Source organism: Trematomus bernacchii, unplaced genomic scaffold (genome assembly GCF_902827165.1).
Source record: "Trematomus bernacchii unplaced genomic scaffold, fTreBer1.1, whole genome shotgun sequence".
Classification (NCBI taxonomy): Eukaryota; Metazoa; Chordata; class Actinopteri; order Perciformes; family Nototheniidae; genus Trematomus; species Trematomus bernacchii.
The window spans coordinates 1,518,049-1,539,379 of record NW_022987840.1 but is presented as its reverse complement, the minus strand read 5'-3'; the positions used below and the strand labels follow the sequence as shown (position 1 = coordinate 1,539,379).

The 21,331-nt window shown below is 40.6% G+C and overlaps 1 protein-coding gene across 2 annotated transcripts in view; it reads left to right on the top strand.

The window, feature by feature from the left end:
* The window catches only part of LOC117500575 (mannosyl-oligosaccharide 1,2-alpha-mannosidase IA), a 192,694-nt gene that overhangs the window by 75,121 nt on the left and 96,242 nt on the right, over nucleotides 1-21,331 (top strand). For both annotated transcript variants that reach the window (XM_034153477.1, XM_034153478.1), the window contains exon 2: nucleotides 5,163-5,259. In XM_034153477.1, the coding sequence (XP_034009368.1) occupies nucleotides 5,163-5,259 (97 nt within the window). The remainder of the gene's footprint in view (nucleotides 1-5,162; nucleotides 5,260-21,331) is intronic.

The following is a 21,331-nucleotide window of genomic DNA, read 5'->3' as shown; positions in this document are numbered from 1 at the left end:
ATATTAGCACAGCCTTACCCTTCAGAAGACTTATCAGTTCATCTGAACTCCAGATTAAGACCTCTCCCTCTGGCAACATCCATTTATACCGTCTCTTCCTCTATAGCTGTTATCAATTTGTTTAGGTTGTCACTGCCAGATTGTTCTTTGCCTCTTTGAAACATTGGACCTGGTTAGATACATGTCGTTTGCACAGTGACCAGTATGAAAAGCTTTAAAAGACTCCAGTCCACGGTAGCTATAGATTGCTAGATGTGCATATTCAAATTGATCAAAGTAAGAGCCAAACTACTGCTCTTTTAGTGTTCACGCAATGGACTATCAAGGTCATTCTTCTTCTTTAAGCACCTGTGCTATTCACATTTTCTTCCAGACAGACCTACTATTGCTCGGAGTGATGCAGAGGAAACCCTGAAGACCATTTCAGTGTCCATGCTGTGCTTTTCTATTAAGGCAAAGACCAACACGGAGATAATTGAACCCTCATGTGGTGTAATTTCCGCTAGAAGTGTTACTAAAACTAAACTACAAACATATTGATTTCTAGTATAGCGAAGAATAGCTCTTAAAGTCATTTTTAGTAGACTTATTTTTGGGCTTTGGTGGTTTCAAAGAGAGTAATAGTTTATTTTCTTTCAAGTGGAGAAGGAAAGTGAATATTACTACAGTTTGAAGATTTTCTAGGCTGTGATATTGCATCTCTTCCTTTCATATTTTGACAAGGGCTTTTGAGTTAATGCAGCGTACATGAAATCTCTTATGCAACCTTATGATCTGGTTGATGTTCTGGAACCATCCTTGATCACTTGATTAGCAGCGTGTGACGTCTGACCTACGCTTTTGGTGTTGTACCCCTGGTCAATCCCTGATTAATTTTAATCACTGGCTCTGTGTTTAGTTATTGATCTCCTCTGCCCAACAACCAGCCAATTAGTTAAACCAGAGAACAGTCACTGTGTGTCTCTGTCTGCTTTTTGTGCCTGTGGAAGAGAATCATTCATGCGTTTGCTCTCTTGGAGAAGCAGCGTTGTGGGTGGCGTGCTGGGCCGTGGTTGCAGTTATTGATCACAGCGGTGTGTGTTGTGTGCTGTGATGATGGGTTGTTACATCAGAAATCCTGCGGCTGTGTGACCCTGGTCCTCCCACACTTTGACTCTCCGCAGCGCACAACAGCAGGGATGTGAAAACACAATGCCAGATATCTGTTTCGCTCCAGTGGAATGAAACTTCTGCAGTCGCAGCAGGAAACTTAGCTAAATATTCGTGTGGATTGTGGCTTTCAACTTGCTCACATTTCCGCATGAAACAAACTTTTGTCTGTGCTGGTATTTGGAATCTTTTTCATATTTTAATTCAGTTACCAAAACCTTTTAACAGAGTTTGTTTTTTAATACTAAGGGTGTTTTTTCTTTTAGAAGATGTAATTGTTTTTTTTTACCCTGGCTGAACACTATTGTCACGTTTACACTACCTGGCTGCTCACATTTCACATAGTGATTGCCTTGTACCCGAGTAAAGGTACTTCATAATCTACGGAACATGTGCGCAAAATCCCCAAGCCATACAATGGAGTCATCCATACCGATGTGACTTTAATTAAAGAAAAAAACCTAAATTAAGTAATCATTTTCAGTTGATTAACCCATATAATTATATGCTTCTTACCCTGGCCCAGGTCGCTCTAATTTGTATATCAATTTGTAAGTAATAAGTAATGAAAAATAACCCTGAGCTAATAAAACATAATTCCAGGCCTATTGGTCATCCATTCATCATTTGTCCGGTTTGCTCATGAAAAGGTATGAAATTGCGTTCTGTGTTGAATGTTTTGAATGAATAAAACTTCTTAATGCAAGATCTTGTGATCCCTCCATCAGAATATACTTTGTGACAAGTTATGAGGCAATCCAGGGTTTCTTTTCTCACTACTGATTGATCTGTTGTTTATTGCTTTTGATCAATCATCTATAAGACTGTGAGCATTTCCATCAAATCCACTCAATGCCAGCTGCTTTCTTTTAGCTCCTTTTAGAGTCACGTCATTGATGATTAATGCTGCCATCTTACATTTTCTATGCCTTCAGTCATGCAGTTTGAGCATCCCATCTGCCTGTTTTCTACTTTCCCCAACAGTTGATAGTGGTCGTAAAGTCCTGCTTCTCTCACAGACTCCATTATGCCTTTTGATCATTTCTGCGAAAACTCTCCGTGTCCCTCAAATAAACATTGAGGGACACGGAGTTCTAACATTTACCAAGGCCAACCTTTTATTATTCAAACACCTTTCTCCGTTTACTTTAGTTTCTTTACTTGTAAAGCTTCCAGAGGAACGAGGCAATCTGACATTATAAAAGATGCAGTCACTTGGAAATAAAACTTGAGACATTTTGCTGTACTCAGAGGCAGAACATTATGTCGGGACACAATCTTACTAGCGCCGGGTATTTCTGCTCTTCCATCACTTTGAAGAAAATTATTACCTTTTTGGGAACATAAGATTCCTTGGTGCTATTTGCTTTAATCATACAGTCTGCTTGTTTTTGCTCCATTGTATAATATCGCTCCTGCATACATTATTAGTATTTGTTTTTGTAGATGGAGAAAGTGCTGCTTTCTCAGATTTAATGCCATAGACGAAAACAACAAGAAAACAACAAAGATGACCCTGATGTGTTATTCCTTCTGATCTATGGATGTGTTCCAGTTGTGCTTTAATGTGTGGCACAAATCCCAAACTTAACTGGTGCACTTGCCTCCAAATGGTTGAGTGGTATATCATTAACCTATAATCAAATCCCAGTCGCTGTTTTGGGTTCCTGGACACTGTGGTTGTTTTAGTTTGAGAAATGGCTTGATCGCTGTATTCTCTGAGGTGTCTCTAATGAGCTTTTTTGGGTGACAGGATTCTCAGCTGGTGGGTTTGTCAGAGGTCATCGGATTCATGTTGTCCATTTCTCACAGGCCTGTACAAGCTCACCTCTGGAGTGCCAGGTGTCCCGTATTGTATTCGATATAAGAGATGATGTTGTCGTGCTGTGAAAATCCAGAGTGGAAAACAAAATCAAACACCTCTCTCAACATCTGTTCAACATCTTGCCACAGATTGCTTGAAGGGATTTTCTCTTCAAGTTCGTTTGATCATGCAGTAGACCATTGAGTTTCATGAACATGTCATAACAGTTGAAAGCACTTGAGTCAAGTATACTTGTATACCTGCAGCTGGAAATAGTTTTCAATGTATTCAATGCTATATATTCTTTGTTCGTATGCACATGCAAAATGACGTCTCTTTGGAGAAAATGTTCTCATTTCCTTGAAAGAAAACCCATCTTCTTTGCTGCCAAAGTCATAATAGAAGCTGAATCATGAGGAAACAGCCTTACATAACTACTGTTTTATTGTCATACATTTGAGATATCAATGCACACAAATAACTTAAAAGTGTGTCTTTATCAACAAGAAGGTGATGGTGTTGTTTGATGTCCTTTATAATCTAAAACAAGTATTTTTTATCTAGATGTCACACTAATCCATACCTTATCTTCTAGTAAAATCAATGAGTCGACCACTCCGAACACCTCAACTAGTACAGATATTGCTGGAACTGCTAACTTTGACAAACCTCCAACTTTTCCTAATAATGTCCCATTCTTAATGAATTTCCATTCCAACATCATGTTATGCCCCACTTCAGGGTGGCTGCAATGGCTGATTATCTAGCTTGATGATCCCTTGTCGTTTAAGCTAGCGTCATCATCAGGTTAAACTTTGTTTGAGGCCCAAATACCTGCCTTCAATGGCATACATGAGCCTTTGTTGAACTCAAATAACAGGGTGTCCGCGGGATCTTAAAAAGTATTAAAAGTTGATAAATCAATTTAGCAAAAATGAAGGCTATAACAAAGTATTAAACGGAATTTTCCAAGGTATTACATTTTGTAGCTTGTTTTCAATAAGTATATAAATTGTCCAAAGAGGTTGTATTCTACAGTATTCCTGAATGTAATCATTGCGTAGGTGTGTAGTGTGATTCTGTGTAGTTTATTTATGGCATCCCGTTGGATTTGACGTCATCTGAACAGGACATCGCACGCTCACTGCTTGATAGCGCGCGAAGGTCCGTTTACGCCGGTTGTTAAACAACATCGTTATGGGGAAATGCAAGTTTGCATCCAAATGGTTGGAAGATCAGGAGGAAGGACAATCAATACTGTATATAGTAAATGTGAGGTAAAGTGTGTCGCCAATGTAACCGGTTAAAACTCAAAGTGGCGATGAGTTCTTAAAATGTATGGAAAGGGTCTTAAAAAAGGTCTTAAAAGGTATTACATTTGACTTCAGGATTCTTGCATATACCCTGAATAAGTACTAATTAGCAAATGTTAGCATGCCAACATGCTAAATGAGCATAGCAGTCATTACACCTGCGAAACACGGGTGGGTAGCTGGCCCAATTCTCTGTATTGCTTTATTCTGATTTGTGATATCTCCTTGGCAATGCCTCACAGAGATATCTGTTTAAATGAATTGTTGCTTTGTCAGATACACTTTAATAACCTGGGAGCTATCAGTAGAGTTTGTTTTCTGAACCTGTGTGAGCTCTACACCGGCATTGTCAGTATTATTATGCTCTTTATCATATTTGTTTTTAAATATCTTTGAATGTATTAGATTATTACAAACCAACTTTCCGTCACAAGCTTCTTAACTAATTGTTACGCTGTCGCTAAAGGCAGAGAAGCATCACGACTCAACTTTGTGATTTCAGCTGAAAAGATTACACTTTCTGTCTCTTCATCGTTCAGAGTCTTGCTGGCTCTGCTTTAATGCGAAAAAAAGACAGTTATCTTCTTCACATCACACCAAATCCACATATATTTTTCAGTGGAGTTAAAGGGCATCAATGTCTGGCTTTTCATCTACTGACATGATTCAATCTTTAATTTAGGAGAAGTAGCTACAGGGAAAAGTCAATCATATTGTATAGCAGTGTGCATTATGTGTGTTTATTGCATGAATGCCCTTAACCCTGTCTGATCAACAAGCTATCGTTCTGTTTGGTTCTGAGCCAGAGTACAACAATTTAATTATGTCTGGGTTTGGAGCTTTGTGGTTTTGCTTTCAGTCCTCTGACCAGTTTGTCTGCTCTGTTTATGTTGCAGATGATGAAGTTTGCCTGGGACAACTACAAGCGCTACGCCTGGGGGAAGAATGAGCTGCGGCCTTTGACCAAAAACGGGCACATTGGCAACATGTTTGGTGAGTGTCTCATGGCCTCTAGGCTCAAAAGGCTAAAAGTTCATGAGGTTTTCTACTTTTGACCAATCTGAGAAGGATTTGTTCACAAGACTGGGTGAAACTAGACTATACATATTGTCTTCATGTAAAGGCCCAGACACACCGGGCCGATTTCGTCCGTCGATAGATGTCTGGCCGTCGATAAGCGTCGTGTCGCCCTACTCAGAGTGGTGTGTCCCGTACCGTGGTGTCTTTTCGGCCGTGTCGACACCTTTTTGGCCGATTGGCCAAAGGCTGTCGGTCAAATAAATCACTCTGATTGGCTGTTCAGCTAGCGAATCAGTGCATGAGAAGCGAAACGGAAGTGAAGCAGATTTTATCCTTTGTTTCTGATTGTTTTGACTTTGCTGTGGATAATATTTTCCAATGAGTAGACATTTGACGTCGTTATCGTCCAAAGCAGAGCAATCCATTGTGGTGGAAACTAAGATGATTTGTTTGGTTTCATCTGCAGCCAGTTTATTTATATGTCTATATTATTTATCTTATCTATTTATTGTATTCCTCTTTATGCTGTTATTTGAGCCCCATTTGAAATTCTTTGGTTGTAGCTCCATGTTTGGTGTTTTGGTCCCTGGGTCAGTAAAAAAAAAAAAAAACAGTCAATCAGATGTCAACTTATTGTCATTGTGATTGGCTTCTTTTGAGACATTTTCTTCTGGTAACAATGGTTAAACTCACAGTTAAAATCCTGAAAGCTACAGGAAACAAGGATTTCTATGGTATCATTACACCGTTTCTCAAAGCAAATGATAAAGAATTACATTTCAAGAAAAAACTAAATGTATTCTTTAAACGTTTTAAGCTGTCAGTGGAAAAGATAACGTGGCACCTTTTCTCTTTGCGCCTCAGCGAGCTCTTGTCACCACATCCTCCTTACCTTTCACTCAGCAGGGAAAAGCTCACAACCTGCAGGGTGTCTCAGTCTCCCCCAGCCTCTAATTGGAGCGAGATCCGGAGGGGTCTGCAGGTCGTCTGCAGCGGAGCGTATCAGTCAGTTCACACTGCTGAGCCACAGGAATCCCCGTAAAGAAGCCTTTAATAAAAGAAGGATCAGCTCTTAATAAGCCTTGGACGGGTATTGTCTTCCATACCTGAGGACTTTGGGTTATCGAGGCGGTGATGCAAGCTCTTTTGAAAATACAGTTTGTGATCTCCTTGCTGTTTTCATTGCCTTGAGGTTTTCAGTTAGGAGGGAACCCTTTGAAGCACCTTGAAGTCCTTTAATCATGTTATAGGTGTTATATTCTCCAGCAACCAGTCCACATTTATTTTCTGATGAAATCCAAAAAAAAGTTCACACATGCTGATTATGCCAAAAGTAACGTTTTTTTGTACAACATCATCTGTCTAAGACACTGCTTAATTCAATGAGTAGGCTGCGTTAAGTCAGAAAAGCCAAGTGCATTTTTGTGTAAAAGTGATTTGTTAGTGAATCCGTTAGTTAAAGGTCCCATGTCATGGCCATTTCTACTGATCATAATTCCATTGTTGAGGTCTACTAGAATAGATTGTTCAATGTTCCAAAATCACATTGGTTTTCTCATACAGCATGTCTGTATAGTATGTGTATTCACTCTCTGTCCTACACGCCTTGTTGGAGCTCCTGCCCCCCCCTCCCTATGAGCCCACTGTGCTCTCATTGGTCACCTCGCCCACTATGTTCTGATGAGTCCACCACCGTTACAGCGGAACATCAGTGATTATGTGTTACAATGGCGTTTGTTAGCAACCAGAAAATGACACCAGTAATGACAAACAGATGAGAATGCTGCTTGGGGTCTGGGTGCCGTGTTGGCGGGACGTTGCAGGGCTCCCTGCTGCGCCCTTTGAGGCTCGCGGAGCGGACAGTGTGAGCTGGATTACTGGTGTCGTTTCCTGGTTGCTGCGTGGGGTCTGCGAGACAGCGAGACACAGCGGAACTCAGCCTGAGCACACACACACACACTCACAGCCAGGCCACGGAGCCATGGCTGAGAAAAGATAAGGCTGAGTGTGTGTGTGTGTGTGCGGAGCTCCGCGGATTGGTCCATTTGGTTGGCGTTACGTCACTATGACCAGGAAGAAAAAAATGGAAAAAGAGAAATCTCCAACGAGGCGTTCTGGGGCAGCATAGACGGGTCTTTTCTGTGTTAGAGTTTTACTCGCTACAGGGTGTACTTTGAGGGTTTGTGACTCTGCAGACCGTTTACATGCAGAAAAAGCTACACAACACACAAGGGGACGGGTAATAACCGGAAAAGCATGACATGGGACCTTTAACACATCACTGATTCAGGTAGATGTGCAAAGAATAAGGTGATAAAAACCTAGTTCATATGCTAATATAGGTGAATGATGTTTTAAAGTAGGCTGTTAAAGGAATAAGAGGAGTGTCGAAGTGTCTTTGAAGCATTCATTAAATATGAGGCCCAAGAGTTCCCATAGAAAGAAGAAATAAAGTATGAAACACATGTTAACCATAGTGGGAGATGGTTTGTGTTAACATAAACTAGACCTCATAACCTTGTTTTAATAAAAATCATCTTTCCCACAGTTAAGTCAACCATTATTGTCAAATGTGTTTCAGAAGAATCAACCAAACACTTTTTCTTACAGTATTGCATTTGAATCAACATATCATTATCCAGTGCTTTTAGTAACAAACACTATTCATTGCCTGCAGTATTCATAAATGCATAAAACTAAATAATTTAAGAACAAAATGAATAACAAATGCCAAAAATAGCCAAATTCCCACTCGCTGGTTTTCTTTTGAATACTTTTTGTTGACTTTTATCTCTTTATTTAAGCTGACGTTCGGTTCCAGAAAACGTGCTTTGTTGAAGGTCATGTTAATATGCTGTAAAGTAGAAACTTCTCTTGTTCCTTTAGGTAAGTTATCTAGGCTTCTTCTACTTGCGCTACTCGTAACACATCATTAGAAAGTAATAACAGCACGCACATTGTAAACTAATGGACTGAACTGTTGTTAATACTAAAACTTGAGGAACAAGAGAGACGTTGATAGAGAGTCAGTAGATTATGATTTGTTTGTTTTAAAGCTGCAGTATCAGACTGCTGGAGGGCAGAAAGTAAACTCTACACAGACTCACATCGATCAGCCTCAGTATCAGCTTATTCAATTACAAAGGCAAGCACATTAGCAAACAATCACTATATATTTCTTACAGATTCTATATAAACAAAGTAATATCTGACATCGGTGCCTGTCCCCAGCTCGAGTTTTATCTGGTTCGCTCCATTAAAGCTGGATTTACAGAAGATGTAGAGGGTCCTGACGCAGCTACCTCTGCAGTTGGTGTTTATTCATCGCTCCATGTCGGATTAGACCCATTAGATATCATCAATGCCACACTTTATGGCTGTATTGTACGCGGTCAGGCCGTATCATGCTTCAGTATGGCTGCATTAACATGATACACAATTAGCTTTTTCCTTACAGCGATGTAAGGCGCAGAGTCTTGCAGTGAAAACAGCTAATTAAGTTTCATTACCACGGTTACCTCCCCTGCTAGCTTGCGGTGCTTCATTCAGCTGTCATCTGATTGGTTGCACATCGAAATGTCAGCGGTAAAAAAGGTCAAAGTTGAAATAGTTTGAACTTTTAGCGCAGCAATTGATTACAATTTCGAGCGATTTGAGGGTGGCACAACCATCTCCACATAATCTAATTAACTTTTTTTATGTTTGGAAGGCTTTCAGTGATGTGTGGTTCAGAAAAGGCGAAGATTATGGAGCATTTCTTCAACTTGTTTTATGGCTCTAGGCTAGGGACACACCGGTTGTGAAATTCTGGGTCGATACTGATTATTAAAATAACAATTTAGCCGATTGGTGAAGCCGATACCAATGTTTTTTATTGTTACGTATATCAACACACACTTGTGCACTCATACCTTTTCTATATATGAGGCAATGTGTATGAGAGTTAAAGTGACTTAACCATGTGGCCCAACAATTTAAAGATTTGGTTAAGGCAGCTGAAATGTACAGAAAGATACAAGCTGGTGCATTGATCCTCACTGGGGTCAGTGGTACGTTCACATAAGAGGAAATCATTTGACCCAATGACATATAACAAATGTTGCTTGATGGAGTATTATAAATCTCTAAGATAATCACTAAGATAAAAAGGATACCTCACATTTTAACAGCCCCAGAAAGAGATTTTGAAGATATTTTGTGTGTGCATGCATGTGTGCGATGAATGAGTTTAAAACAGAAACAGTCGTATTCTTCCACAACAGATGAAGCCACAATTTTGAAGTAACTCTGCTGCTGGGGCCAGAGGTTTCCTCATAATGGATTGTGCAATCCTCAACTTCTGGCAGCTAATTGCCATCTTTATCTGTGCAGAGCAGCTAAGCAGTGTACCTTCAATGCAGATTCAGCGATAATGCAACGGAAAGCAGGGACGGAATAAGCAGGTTTGTCTCTGGCAGAAGAGTAATAGTCCAGTCTCCAAGTGTGGGGGAAGGGGAAAACGTCAGGGTTAGTCCCGTAAGCAAATCTTTTTCCATTCTGTCTAAAGCTAGCATCATTTTCCTCCCTCAACCATGCTTGTTTGCTACACTGTGTATCATCTTTGAGTCAAGGAGAGAGAAAGGGCATCCTGCTACGTGTAAATGTCACATTGGGATGGTTGGTGCGGGAAGCCAGGGATGAAATTGGATGCTGTGTTCTTTAATTTAATCCCCAGAGTAAACAGAAATGCGGTGAGATCGGATCTTCAGTTAGCATTTGCTTCAGGATCTTGTCAGTATGCTGCGAGTCACCAGAACATCCCTTCTGCTGTACACTCAGAGAAGCACGACATGAAACACAGAAAGGCAGAGAGCGACGTTTCCAAACACTCCTTCACTTCCCTAAAATCTTCTCTCAGTCCCCCGTTCTTTTTCAATATTTACACCAAACTCTTTCTTCTTTCCTTTGTCATGACCCTCCATGCTGAAAGCAGCTCCTTCTGTCTTTATTCTTTCCTTGTAACCAAAGTTGTTCTAATGGACTTCCTCTCTCATTTCTCTTTTGTCATTTGAAAAACGTTATGTCTTTAGTGCTCATTAAAAGTTTTTTTTTTTAGCTCAGGGCAATTACAAAGAGAAAACAGTACAGCACTTTCAGTAAATCTGCCTCTTTGTAAGATTGTGTGGGAGTTTTCAAACAGAAAGGCAAAAAGAATCATGGATTGATAAATGTGCGCACTCATGTTCTTTTTTCCTCGTACTTTAAGATTGGTAAGCATTATGTTAAAAATATTTTAACATTTAAATACTTCACTGGAAAACCTTAATATATGTTTCACAGATTAGTATTGGGTTGCTGATTGATTAAATGTCAAGGGCCATCTGGTAGCTCCACCATGTTCCTGTTGCCCTTTGATTTCATTAGATTACTTCATCTCAGGGTAATTATTAAAAATATTAAATTTCCTGGAGCATTACGAAATTAAGGACACCAAAGGTCACATTCGAGTGCGGTGTGACAGCTCCAGGAATCGTCATTAGATTTGGTAAAATATGATGAAAATACATACGCGTAATGCTTTAAATCAATACGTGTACGGCATGATGTGAAAGAGGTTTAATGCTATTTGTTTTGGAGTAACATTCTTATTTTAGAGAGTAAAACTATTTTATTGTATAATTTAATGACCTCTCTGTTCGAAAAGTTGATCTTCTTTTGAAAAATACATAGAGAATTATTTGTAACTGTTTGTTTATGGGTTCATGCAGTATTCATCTGTATAATAAACAGTGTCCCTGTTGGATATTGTCTTTTCATGGTTCAGTATTTCCTGTTTGCATGTAAGAATAACTTTAAGGATTAGCTGTAATATTCGGGTCTGATATTATCAGCAGTTCCCATCGTGACTGGCATAAATCACTGAAGAAGGTCAATAGGATGATCTGCCAGATGCCTTGTGTACCGCTATTGAATTTAAGGAGTCAAAATGAAGCTGGGGAAGGTTTAAGTTGACATTTGTTAAACCTGCTGTACTGATGGGCTGCTTGGGGGAAAGTGGAAAAAAGTTGTGCATGTAACATTGAAATATCATTAGCTTTAAAGATGATGTTTGGCAAACTAGTTGGTAAACAGCTACTTGATTACAAATGCAACATTACGATGAATATATTAGAACATATCCTAACCCTCCAGAAAAACACTGGTGACATCACTGTAGAACATGAAGGAGTTGCTTGTTTTGGCCATGTCTGACTTCTCTGATGTTTATATGTAGACAGAAACTCTCATAACAAAGACCGAATAGACAATTTGTTCGCAAACAGATTGGCCGGGCGAATAATAAATATTCGTGCCGGTGAGTTTTGAGCAGTGGCGAGCCGGATTCTGATGCTTATGGTGAAAAATAATGTCAAACACATGGATAGAAGCACAGCAAGTTAATACAAAGCGAAGGGGCTATGCTAGTCTGTCATACAACTGCCCCGATACATTGTCAAGATATCCTAGTTCAGGGTTTATGAAACGCTCGGAGGAGGTTCTCCCCAGCGCTTTTCTGACCGAAAAACGACGCTATGTGGACACAGGACCTTATCTCCCATGTGTCGATATGATCTTGTATTGGAGAATGATGTGAAGTAATTCTGGGACATTTGTGCAAGACTTGCAAGCCAAAGGCCTCAGTAGAGTGAATTATTTTCAATGTTTGGCTCCCAGACCTCTCATGACCTACTTTCATGGTGGAGAGCATTAACTAAAAGTGTCAGTCGGGATAGTTCTATATTTCCAGCTTATCTCAGAGCAAGGCCAAAAGGAGCCCACAGCCTTGAATTTAAATGATGATGCGTTATCCTTAGGAGGATAATAATAACCATATATTTTGACACCAACAGAATGAAAATGATTTTTGTCATTTTTGGGCTGTTTCAATATCTTTTTTAATGTATAATTTTCACACCATTGAGACAATTGCATGTGTGGGTGAGCTTGATGACATACCTTCTCTACAACTAAAGCACATTTTTAAAGTGGCTGAACTTAAGAAGTGTGTAGGACTTTTTGTTTTGCTGCATGTTTGTGCACCCTTTCCAAAGCTCACCACTCACCACCATGTAACTGGAAGCAAATCAAGTTGGATGGATTGTTTTCTTTTCTTTTCCTTTATCACCGGAGCACTGTCAGCGATGAGAGCTGTATTGTAAGGGAGGATGTTCTGTGGCTCTTGGACCGTCTCCGGGATGCGTGATTCTTCTGTTCCTTTTGTTAGCACTCTGGGAAAAAGCTAGAGAATGGGTCCCTCAAGTCCCATCGAGGATCTCTGTATTTTCTATTCCCTTTTGGCTACAACAAAGATCCGGGAGGGTTGTTTTGGAGTCCTGTGCTAAACCTTTCGTAAAGTAAAGGGTTGGACATGATGCTTTTAGAATTAGTGGCACCAAAATCACACACCTTTACTCAAACTGTCACAGACTCTGAGATAAAGATCGACTGTTTTGGTCAAAGGAAAAATATATGAAAAAGTCATTTCAGAATTAAAAAATAAGTAGAAATGAGTGTTGTTTTCTCCAGACCTACCATTACGTTTTACAACTCGTAATACATTTCATAATCCTTTAGATATTTGCCTGTAATCCCATTGCTTTAGTACATTTGGGACCACATATTAAAATCAGGATATATGATTGCCCTCATTTTAAAGCACTGTGCAGACATGCAATCCCTTGTTAAAGGGTGTTTAACCCCTTCATCATTTGTTTCACTAATTACATTATGCTGGCTTTTAAAACATTGTCTACTTTGTTATCTAAAAAAGTAATCAAGCATTTTGAGAAACGAGAGTATATACTCTATTTCTAAGACTTAACGGAGACTACTTTTATGAACCAATAAGATTCATTATTAAAAAGATGAGACTTATATTTACAGGTGCTGTTCGGATGTTTTTGGTGTTTTTGGACAGAGCTATAGTTGTCCCCTATTTTTTTTATTTATTTATTTATTTATTTGACAGGGACATTGATTAACATTTCTGTAAGTGCGCCAGAGTTAGCCAACAGGCTATTTTTCATCTGCAGTCCCTGGACAGATGTTGATAGTCATCTTAAAAGAAAAAAACGTCACTTCAATGACAGGTAAATACAATCAGTAAAACAACATTCAACATAGATTGTGATAAAAACACAACAACATAAAAACATAACAAAAATACATATTCACAAAGCAGACAGATAGCAACAGGTCAAGGCACATGTGTACAGACAGAGCGTTGTAAAGTGCAGATTGTGTCAGTGTTGACAGAGCTGATTTTCCACTAACCATTCTGAGTCTAGTCGCTAACTTTAGCTTTCCTATATATTTATTAGACGTATAAGAGAGTTGCCTCAGTGTTTGCTCTCTCGTGAAAACATTCAAAAAGCTGAACAATTCCTTTAAAAAGACTGCAAATCAGAGAAGACAGCTGGTCCTAACTTTTGGAGCTGTTGATTTTTACAAACGGTACATGTGAATCAAAGCATTAGGGTATTCATTGCCCTTCGTTGATCAAATGCTTTGTAGCATTGTGTTTGTTAATAAAAGAGTTAAAAACTCATCGCTCTAACTAGGGCTGTGCGATTATGGAAAAAAATCATAATCACGATTATTTGGGTCAATAATTGATATCACGATTATTAAATACGATTATTCATTGACTTTTGACATTTATTGAACTTTAAAACAAAAACAAATAATAATTTGAACAGTGTCTTTTTAACTGTTGATTACCCTGAACGTATAATTCAACTGAAAAACCAATACAAAAATAAATGATACATTTAAATAAATATCAAAATAATAAATACCAATAAACAAGATCAACAAATATTTTGGAGCGCACTTCCACAAGCTACTAAACATATATAAATATGATAAATACAAATAAATGAGACCAAAATGAATTAGATCAAATATGTTGCAGTGCACTGTCACAACCTAGCAAAGCAAAATAATTGTTTTTTCCGATTGTGTTGTTTTCGTAATTGTGGCAGGCCAAAATCGTAATTGCGATTAAAATACGATTAATTGCACAGCCCTAACTCTAACGCATCAAGAACCCATAATATCCTGTTTAAAATGACTTTCCTTTTCTCTATTGACGTGAATAACTAATTTGACATTCTTATTAGGGCTCTCATGTGCTTTATCACTTCCTCCCCTTGCTCTGAAGTGAAACCCGAGCAGACCTAGTGCTTAAATGGAAGATTAAAGAGATGTTCTGTGAGCGACGTCATTACCCTCGTGCCTTCATATGTGGGTCAGTAGCTGAAGAACACGGCACATTAAATGCCAAGCCAAAACCCCAGTCCAACAGATGCTGGGGACAAGACGTGTGATCGTGCTGAAAGAAAAAGAAGAGCAATACATTCGGTGTCACAGCTGCCCCTCCCTCACTCCAGAGATTTTTCATCAACGATAGATGTCCTATTGCTGCTAAGGGGATTGGCCACATGCTGCTACTGTATGCACACTTGCTATCCAGCTCTCTGCCACTCAACAACAAATGAAAGACCTCTTTCCACGCATGAGAAAAATGGGCTTTCTATTTTTTCCTGCTTTAATCTTCGGATTACATCATTCTTTATTTTTCCATTTGTTTTCGTCCTAATGCTCTGCCCTCATTTAGTCTTTTCCCTCCTCATCCCAAGAGGTGCAATTAAAGCGCATAAGGTCACCGTTTTTTCTTTTGTAGAGAGTTGTCCTGGAATGCTAAATGAGCTTCTGCCAGCGACACAGGCTGAACCCATCACCTTTGCTCTCAATGCATGCCCGGGGACCGTTTAAAACCAGTGGCGTTTATTAGAAAATCCCGAGGGCTCTTTAGATGATGGAGAGCGCTGCCAGGTGCTCTTACATGATGGAGAGCAGAGGAGGAGGAGGAGGAGGAGGGAGGAGATGCTGGATCGATGGCCCGAATGATGAAGCCTCAGGTATTCATTATTTAGTCGTCTCTGGCTGGAGGGCCAAGTGAAAGGTGAAGTCAAATACTTTATAGAGCTATCAGGGGTCCTCTGGATCCTTTGGGAGCCCCTGAAAGTGATGAGGGGATTCCAACCAATTGTCTTTGTCGTACGTACTTCATTATTATAATATTGAAGAGCAAACAAAGCAGTGAGAGCTTCTGAAGATATGCGCTGAGGCAGCACATCTGCTTTGACAGTGATGCTTAGAAGGGACTCATAAGGGACTTCACACACACACACATGCATGCATACAAACACATTCATTATGCTGTCAGGACCTTGAACTCTTTTTCTTAGTTGCAAAATCCTTATTTTCTTGTAATCAAAGGCACATTTTTATTAAAAGCATTCAACTGGCAACCTCTTCCACCAACAATTGCCCACTCTCTCATAGTACGCAGAGCAGACATGTTTTTCTCTCCTTTCGCAATTACCTCCAAACAGTTATTGTGCTTGGTCTTGAAAGAGGTGCACTATGAAGGTCAGAGAGAAAGAGGGGAGGGGGAGGGGAGTGGCAACCCCCCCCCCCCCTGTCATTACACTTAAATGAATGGCTACGCAAATGTTGCCCATCACCTCCTGTCACGTTGGATTCACATCCAGAGTGGAAGGGTTGTCACCATCCACACACTTTCCATTTCTACTCCATCCATTTCAATATCCCATGGGCTCCATTATGATGCGGTGGATATCATCTGTCTCCATAGCAACCAGAGCCAGGTGACAAATCAGCATCAGACCCTCCTTCCTGTGCCTATTAGTTGTGGAACCAATAAGGCCTCAAACTGAAACTGCTGACGGACACGTCGTATATAATTATAATTGTATGATGGAAACATTTGTATCATCGTGTTAATATACAGCAGCAGGGGGGGATGGGTAATGATTTATAGATACTAATGTTTAACTAAGATATGCGGGGATGGGCACAGTTGTCTCAACTGATGCTATAACTTAAATGAATACTGACAATGTCACCTAAGAATAATAACAATCAACAAACATGTGATTTAAACACGTCAGAGTTAAGATGTTAAAATATGCTGTTGTTTACTGCTCTGCCAACCTCCATGCCTATAACAATATAGCTTTGATAAACTAGTATCATCTGATAATAGTGGCCTGACAATATGTATAAGTCAGGGTCTAGTGCACAGAAAAGCAATGTGTACATTATCCTGTTTTTTAAATGGTACAAGGTGAGTTTGCTCTTTGCAATCTGCTGTGCAATGAAGTTGTCAGATATTGAAGGAGTACAAGTAATCACAAGCAAACACCCATAAATCCACTGCATCTCATTTGCGTGAAACTCAGACCTCATACATGTCTCATCACTTACTTTGTAAACTATAATAATGCAACAGATAATATTCATTGTTTTTTATTCAAGAGCTTATTATTAGTTGGATTAGCTACTGAGCTCTGGCCCTCTAGGAAGGCTTGGTGCACAGCTGAGACTTATAATGTGTAGACCAAAACTGATCAAAGGTATCTTGTTCCATTTTCCCAAGATTGAACCATTAGGCGCTTTCACACCAAGTACTTTTCCCAGGAATAGTCCCCGCAACTTTTATTTCCTGGAACTATCTAGTAAATCGCGTTCACACCGAAATAAGTCCCTGAGGGAGCCGCTGACGTCACTTCTTCTTCTTCTTCTTCTTCTTCTTCTGCTTTGGGTTTACTGGCAGGCTGCAAACAACTTCACGGCGTATACTGCCACCCGAAGTCCCCGGCCGGAAGTCCCCGGAGTCGGCGCTTCTGAGTAAATCGCCAGAAGCGCCGACACCTCCTCATCACTCCACCGCTCCCATGTTTTCTTTTGTGTTGCCATAAGTTAGTCTCTCTCCGTTGGTGCGCTGGGCTAATGCTAATAATGCTAATGCGAGCAATTAAATGGCAGCTTAAAAAAAAACTTTTCAGAGTTTTTTGGGCCGTGGTTTGCAATTCGCCCAGCCAATCAGAAATTGGAACCTTCCTTTCCTCCCCAGGAAAGTCCCTGCTCTCTAGCAGGGACTAAAAAGGGGTGAAAAGGTTTGCAGTTCTAGTTCCAGATCCTTTTGGTGTGAACGCAAAATCCCCGGAACTATCTGAACTATTCCTGGGAAAAGTACTCCGGTGTGAAAGCGCCTATTATGTCCCTTTACAACATTCAACATTTGGACGGGCAAATCATCCTTTCCCTTTTCCACTTCAAAAGAGGAGCTAGTTATCCTAGCGTACTAATGTTACCACTTATTCCACTGTAGGCCACGCACAAGTGTTTGTCGTGCATTATAGAAAAGAGGACAAGCTTTCACGTTTGGGTTGTGATGGTGGATGATGACCATATGCAACATACAATCTCAATACAGTACAGTATATGGCAAAAGAAAACACATTTGAAATACTATGCAGTGAAGTACAAATAATGTCTGAATCATGGATACGGATCTAGAGTCATTACATTACATTACATTACATGTCACTTGTTAGACGCTTTTATCCAAAGCGACTTACATACTCAATACTGTGGACAATCCCCACAGGAGCAATTTGGGGTGAAGTGTCTTGCCCAGGGACACAACGACATGCTGACTGCAGGGGGGTCAACCTGTGCTCCCCTGATCCGAGTCATATCTTTAGATAAAGGGATTGAAAACAATGACACAAACTCAAGAACCCATAGACCACTTTCTTCTCCTCCTGTTTAAGTTCACAAAGGACTCAGTGATATCTACAGATCAGGAGAGAGTAAAGAATATTTCACCCTAACTGTGGTTCGTGCTGGAACATTTAAAGTGCAGGCAGATGAAGAGCCTGACAGCGAGCCTCTGATGATGCACTGTGCTGATGTCAGAGCAGGTTTCGTCCCGCTGCGTGTCCATGACGGTCCTCGCTGCCTGGAGATCACAGCACGCCCAGCGTTTCACATGTACCAAAGGCTAGCAGGCTGCGCTGGTGACAGGGTTATAAAAGCGGGGGCTTGATCTGAGATCCTTGGGGGGGCTCTGGATGAGAGGGGGCTTCATAATGACAAATTGCAAATGTGGAATGCAAAAATGTGAGAAATAAAAAGCTCAGAGACAGAAACTGTTTAGATAACAAGGATGGAGAGTGCATGGAATTTATTCATACTACTCGCATTATCTGGCATCTGCTCCCGGGGCTTATCATGTAATTTATTGCATAGTCAAGTCAGTTTTATTTATATAACCTAATAAAATCACACTTTTCCCTCGTATACGACGCCTTCTGTCCAGTTCTTCGGATAAAGAAAATACTACCAGATATGTTAATTGTTGACGCCCCCTCGATACAAACTATCATGACCTGTGGAAGAAAGTAAAAGCAATACAGAGGATGACCGGACGTAAAAGGGACGCCATCTTTCATTATCATCATCAACAAATATCGTTTCTTCCTGTCTCGGATTAGATGAAGTTTCACCCCAGTCGGCCTGAGCACATCATCATGTGGTGGGATTTAATCCAAAATGATGAAAGTCTGTTTGCAAAATGTATGACGAAGCAGCAGGATTACGAGGGACTGTACTCTGTTCCGCTGTAACGATTCAATCGTTCGTTGGATGCCAAGGTTGAGGGTCACTCTTCATCTAGATAAAGCCTCAAACCTCTCCATGTTGTTTAATCTTGTGGTTTTGTATCGTTTGGGATCCTGTGCTTATGTAACCTGTGATCACTGATCAGTCTGCAGTGACGTACCGCCGGAGACTCTCTGATGATGACGAGACATGCCGTTTGGTGTGTAGTAAATCCATGTTTGGCAGTTTTAATCACAAGCCTTTCCTGCCAAGCTCTTAAGCTGGTGGCAGTATAAGGGAACAGATTTAGCTTCATTCACTTAATTTAGAAACTATTAATACACAGTACTTTTTTTTTTTTAGCTTTGCCCCGTTGCTGTCTCTTCTCTCAGTCTGGATATTTCACTAAGCTGAGGAGTCTCGCAATAGCTCCCCGTCAAAGGGCTGTAACACCCCCTCCATCTTTTCATCCATCATCTTTGAGACTGTTCAACGTGACTCATCAGTCCAGTCTTCTCAATGAAAACCCCCTGTTTAAATTCCCCTCAGACCCCTGTCTGCCGGGTGGAAAGGAACATTTAGTTTTTGTCTCCATGCCCATTTATCATTCACTCGTAGCGATATTTCCTTTTATGTTCCTTGAGAACAGACCGATGTGCTAACATTTCAGCACATCCTCCGTCTGGATTCCTGCAGCGCTCAGACTAGCTGTGGTCTCGCTCCTTCACACACTGGAAACCCACAGAGCTAAAATGTTTTTGTTCCTGTGGTGAGCGACGTACCTTGAGGCATCAGTACTGACTTTCTGAGGGTAGCGCAGATTTAACAGTAGCGAATGTTGACCTCTGTAGCCTGTTGTGTCTCTCATTCACATATGCACACAGATTCCCGCTTCCTCCGTATCATCCTGCGTTCAATCTGTGTCCGCGGAAACTATTTTCCTCCCGTCTCATCCAGAGCAAATCATTGCCAGGTAAGGCCTCTGTGGTGATTCTCAACTGGTGGGTAGGGGAAGGGAGACGAGCAATCGCAGAATGAATAAGTAAATGTGCATGAAATGAATGCCTTCTGTTGGTGTTTCCTGCTGTGAGGGTTGGAGGAACTTTCCCACTGAGCTTGACAGTCTGGGCCACACTTCAGATGTGGTGGGGGGGGGGGGGGGGGGCGGTTGTGAATGCTGCTAACAGCCTTCGGCATCCTGGAAAGGAGGATGTTGACACTGAAATAAACAGAAGATTGTGCGAAGCAGTGAAATAGGAATTGATGATAAGTAATGTGGACAAGTGTTTCAAGTTTCCTAACTCGCGTTCCTCTAGGAAATATTGTTAGAAAGTTGCATTCACGCTGTAATTGAGTGTGAAATTGCAGGTCAGCAAGCAGCAGTTACTTCCAGTGTACACATAAGTGGCCCCTAAATGGGCTTTCTACAGGTTGATGGAGAAATTGGAATGGTTCACGGTCTATTTCTTAATTAAAATCTTCTTTTTTAATAAGCCCACCGTTTCAGTTAACCACATATGCCAGGAGCTCCGGGTTATTTCTATACTGCCTGTTAGAAACCTGTTAAAGTTGCACTGTCCTCCAGACATGGAATAAATGTATATACACACACACACACACGCACGCACACACACACACACACATGCTCCTAACCCTTCCTCTACCTTTAAATGCCTGCAGGGCTGCACAAATGATGCGAAGCGGCTGCTCTGTTTAGATGGCCAGTTTAATTTCCCCAGCAGACGTGTGCTCTCTTTCAACAGGTTATTACAGCTTTCCTAAATTGGTTGGGCTGCAATTTTTTTCCGCTTGCAACTAGTGAGCTCGAAAGCTCCATTCAGATGAGATCTGGTGGACATGATGCGATGCACAACCTTGTTTTATCTATAGAAAAAAATCAGAGATTAAGCTTGCAAAGTGGATTTCTTTCAAGGTTACACCTGAGGCCTGGGACTGAAAAATGTATGTATTCGTTCTTGATTTTGTTACTGGGAATATTCTTTTAAATTGATTTAATTCTGGGTTTATGATGACTTTACGACTGGTTGCTGCTGCAGGGCTGTGGCTGAGTGTCTTTATCAAACGCCTGATCATAGCCTCTAGCTTTAGCTGTCCTTTCCAATAAGATTGTGTGTGTTGACAGAGCAACACATGTATGATTCCCCCTCACTTACTGCACTGCATGTAGGTTGATCAATGCATGAGAGGCATTTTGGGAGAGTGCGAGGCGTGGGGTTCGATAACACTGTGTGCGGTGTGTAATCTCATCTGAGGGGCTGTCATATCAGACAGGGCTGACACGCCACGCTCTCCCAGAGTGGCAAATTAGATTGCTGCAATTAGATTGACGTGAGTACCGCTCAACGTCTGGAGCATCACTAATCATGGCTGGACAGTGTGCATTTTGCATTTGTTTGTGATTAGATTAACGTGTGTTGATTGGCTATTTAGTCTTTGATCGTTTATTGACATCCCTTCCTTGTGAAAGCCAGTCATCTCAGAGTTAAACCTATAGCCTTAGTTTTAAAATATTCAACGTGTGTGGTGGCCT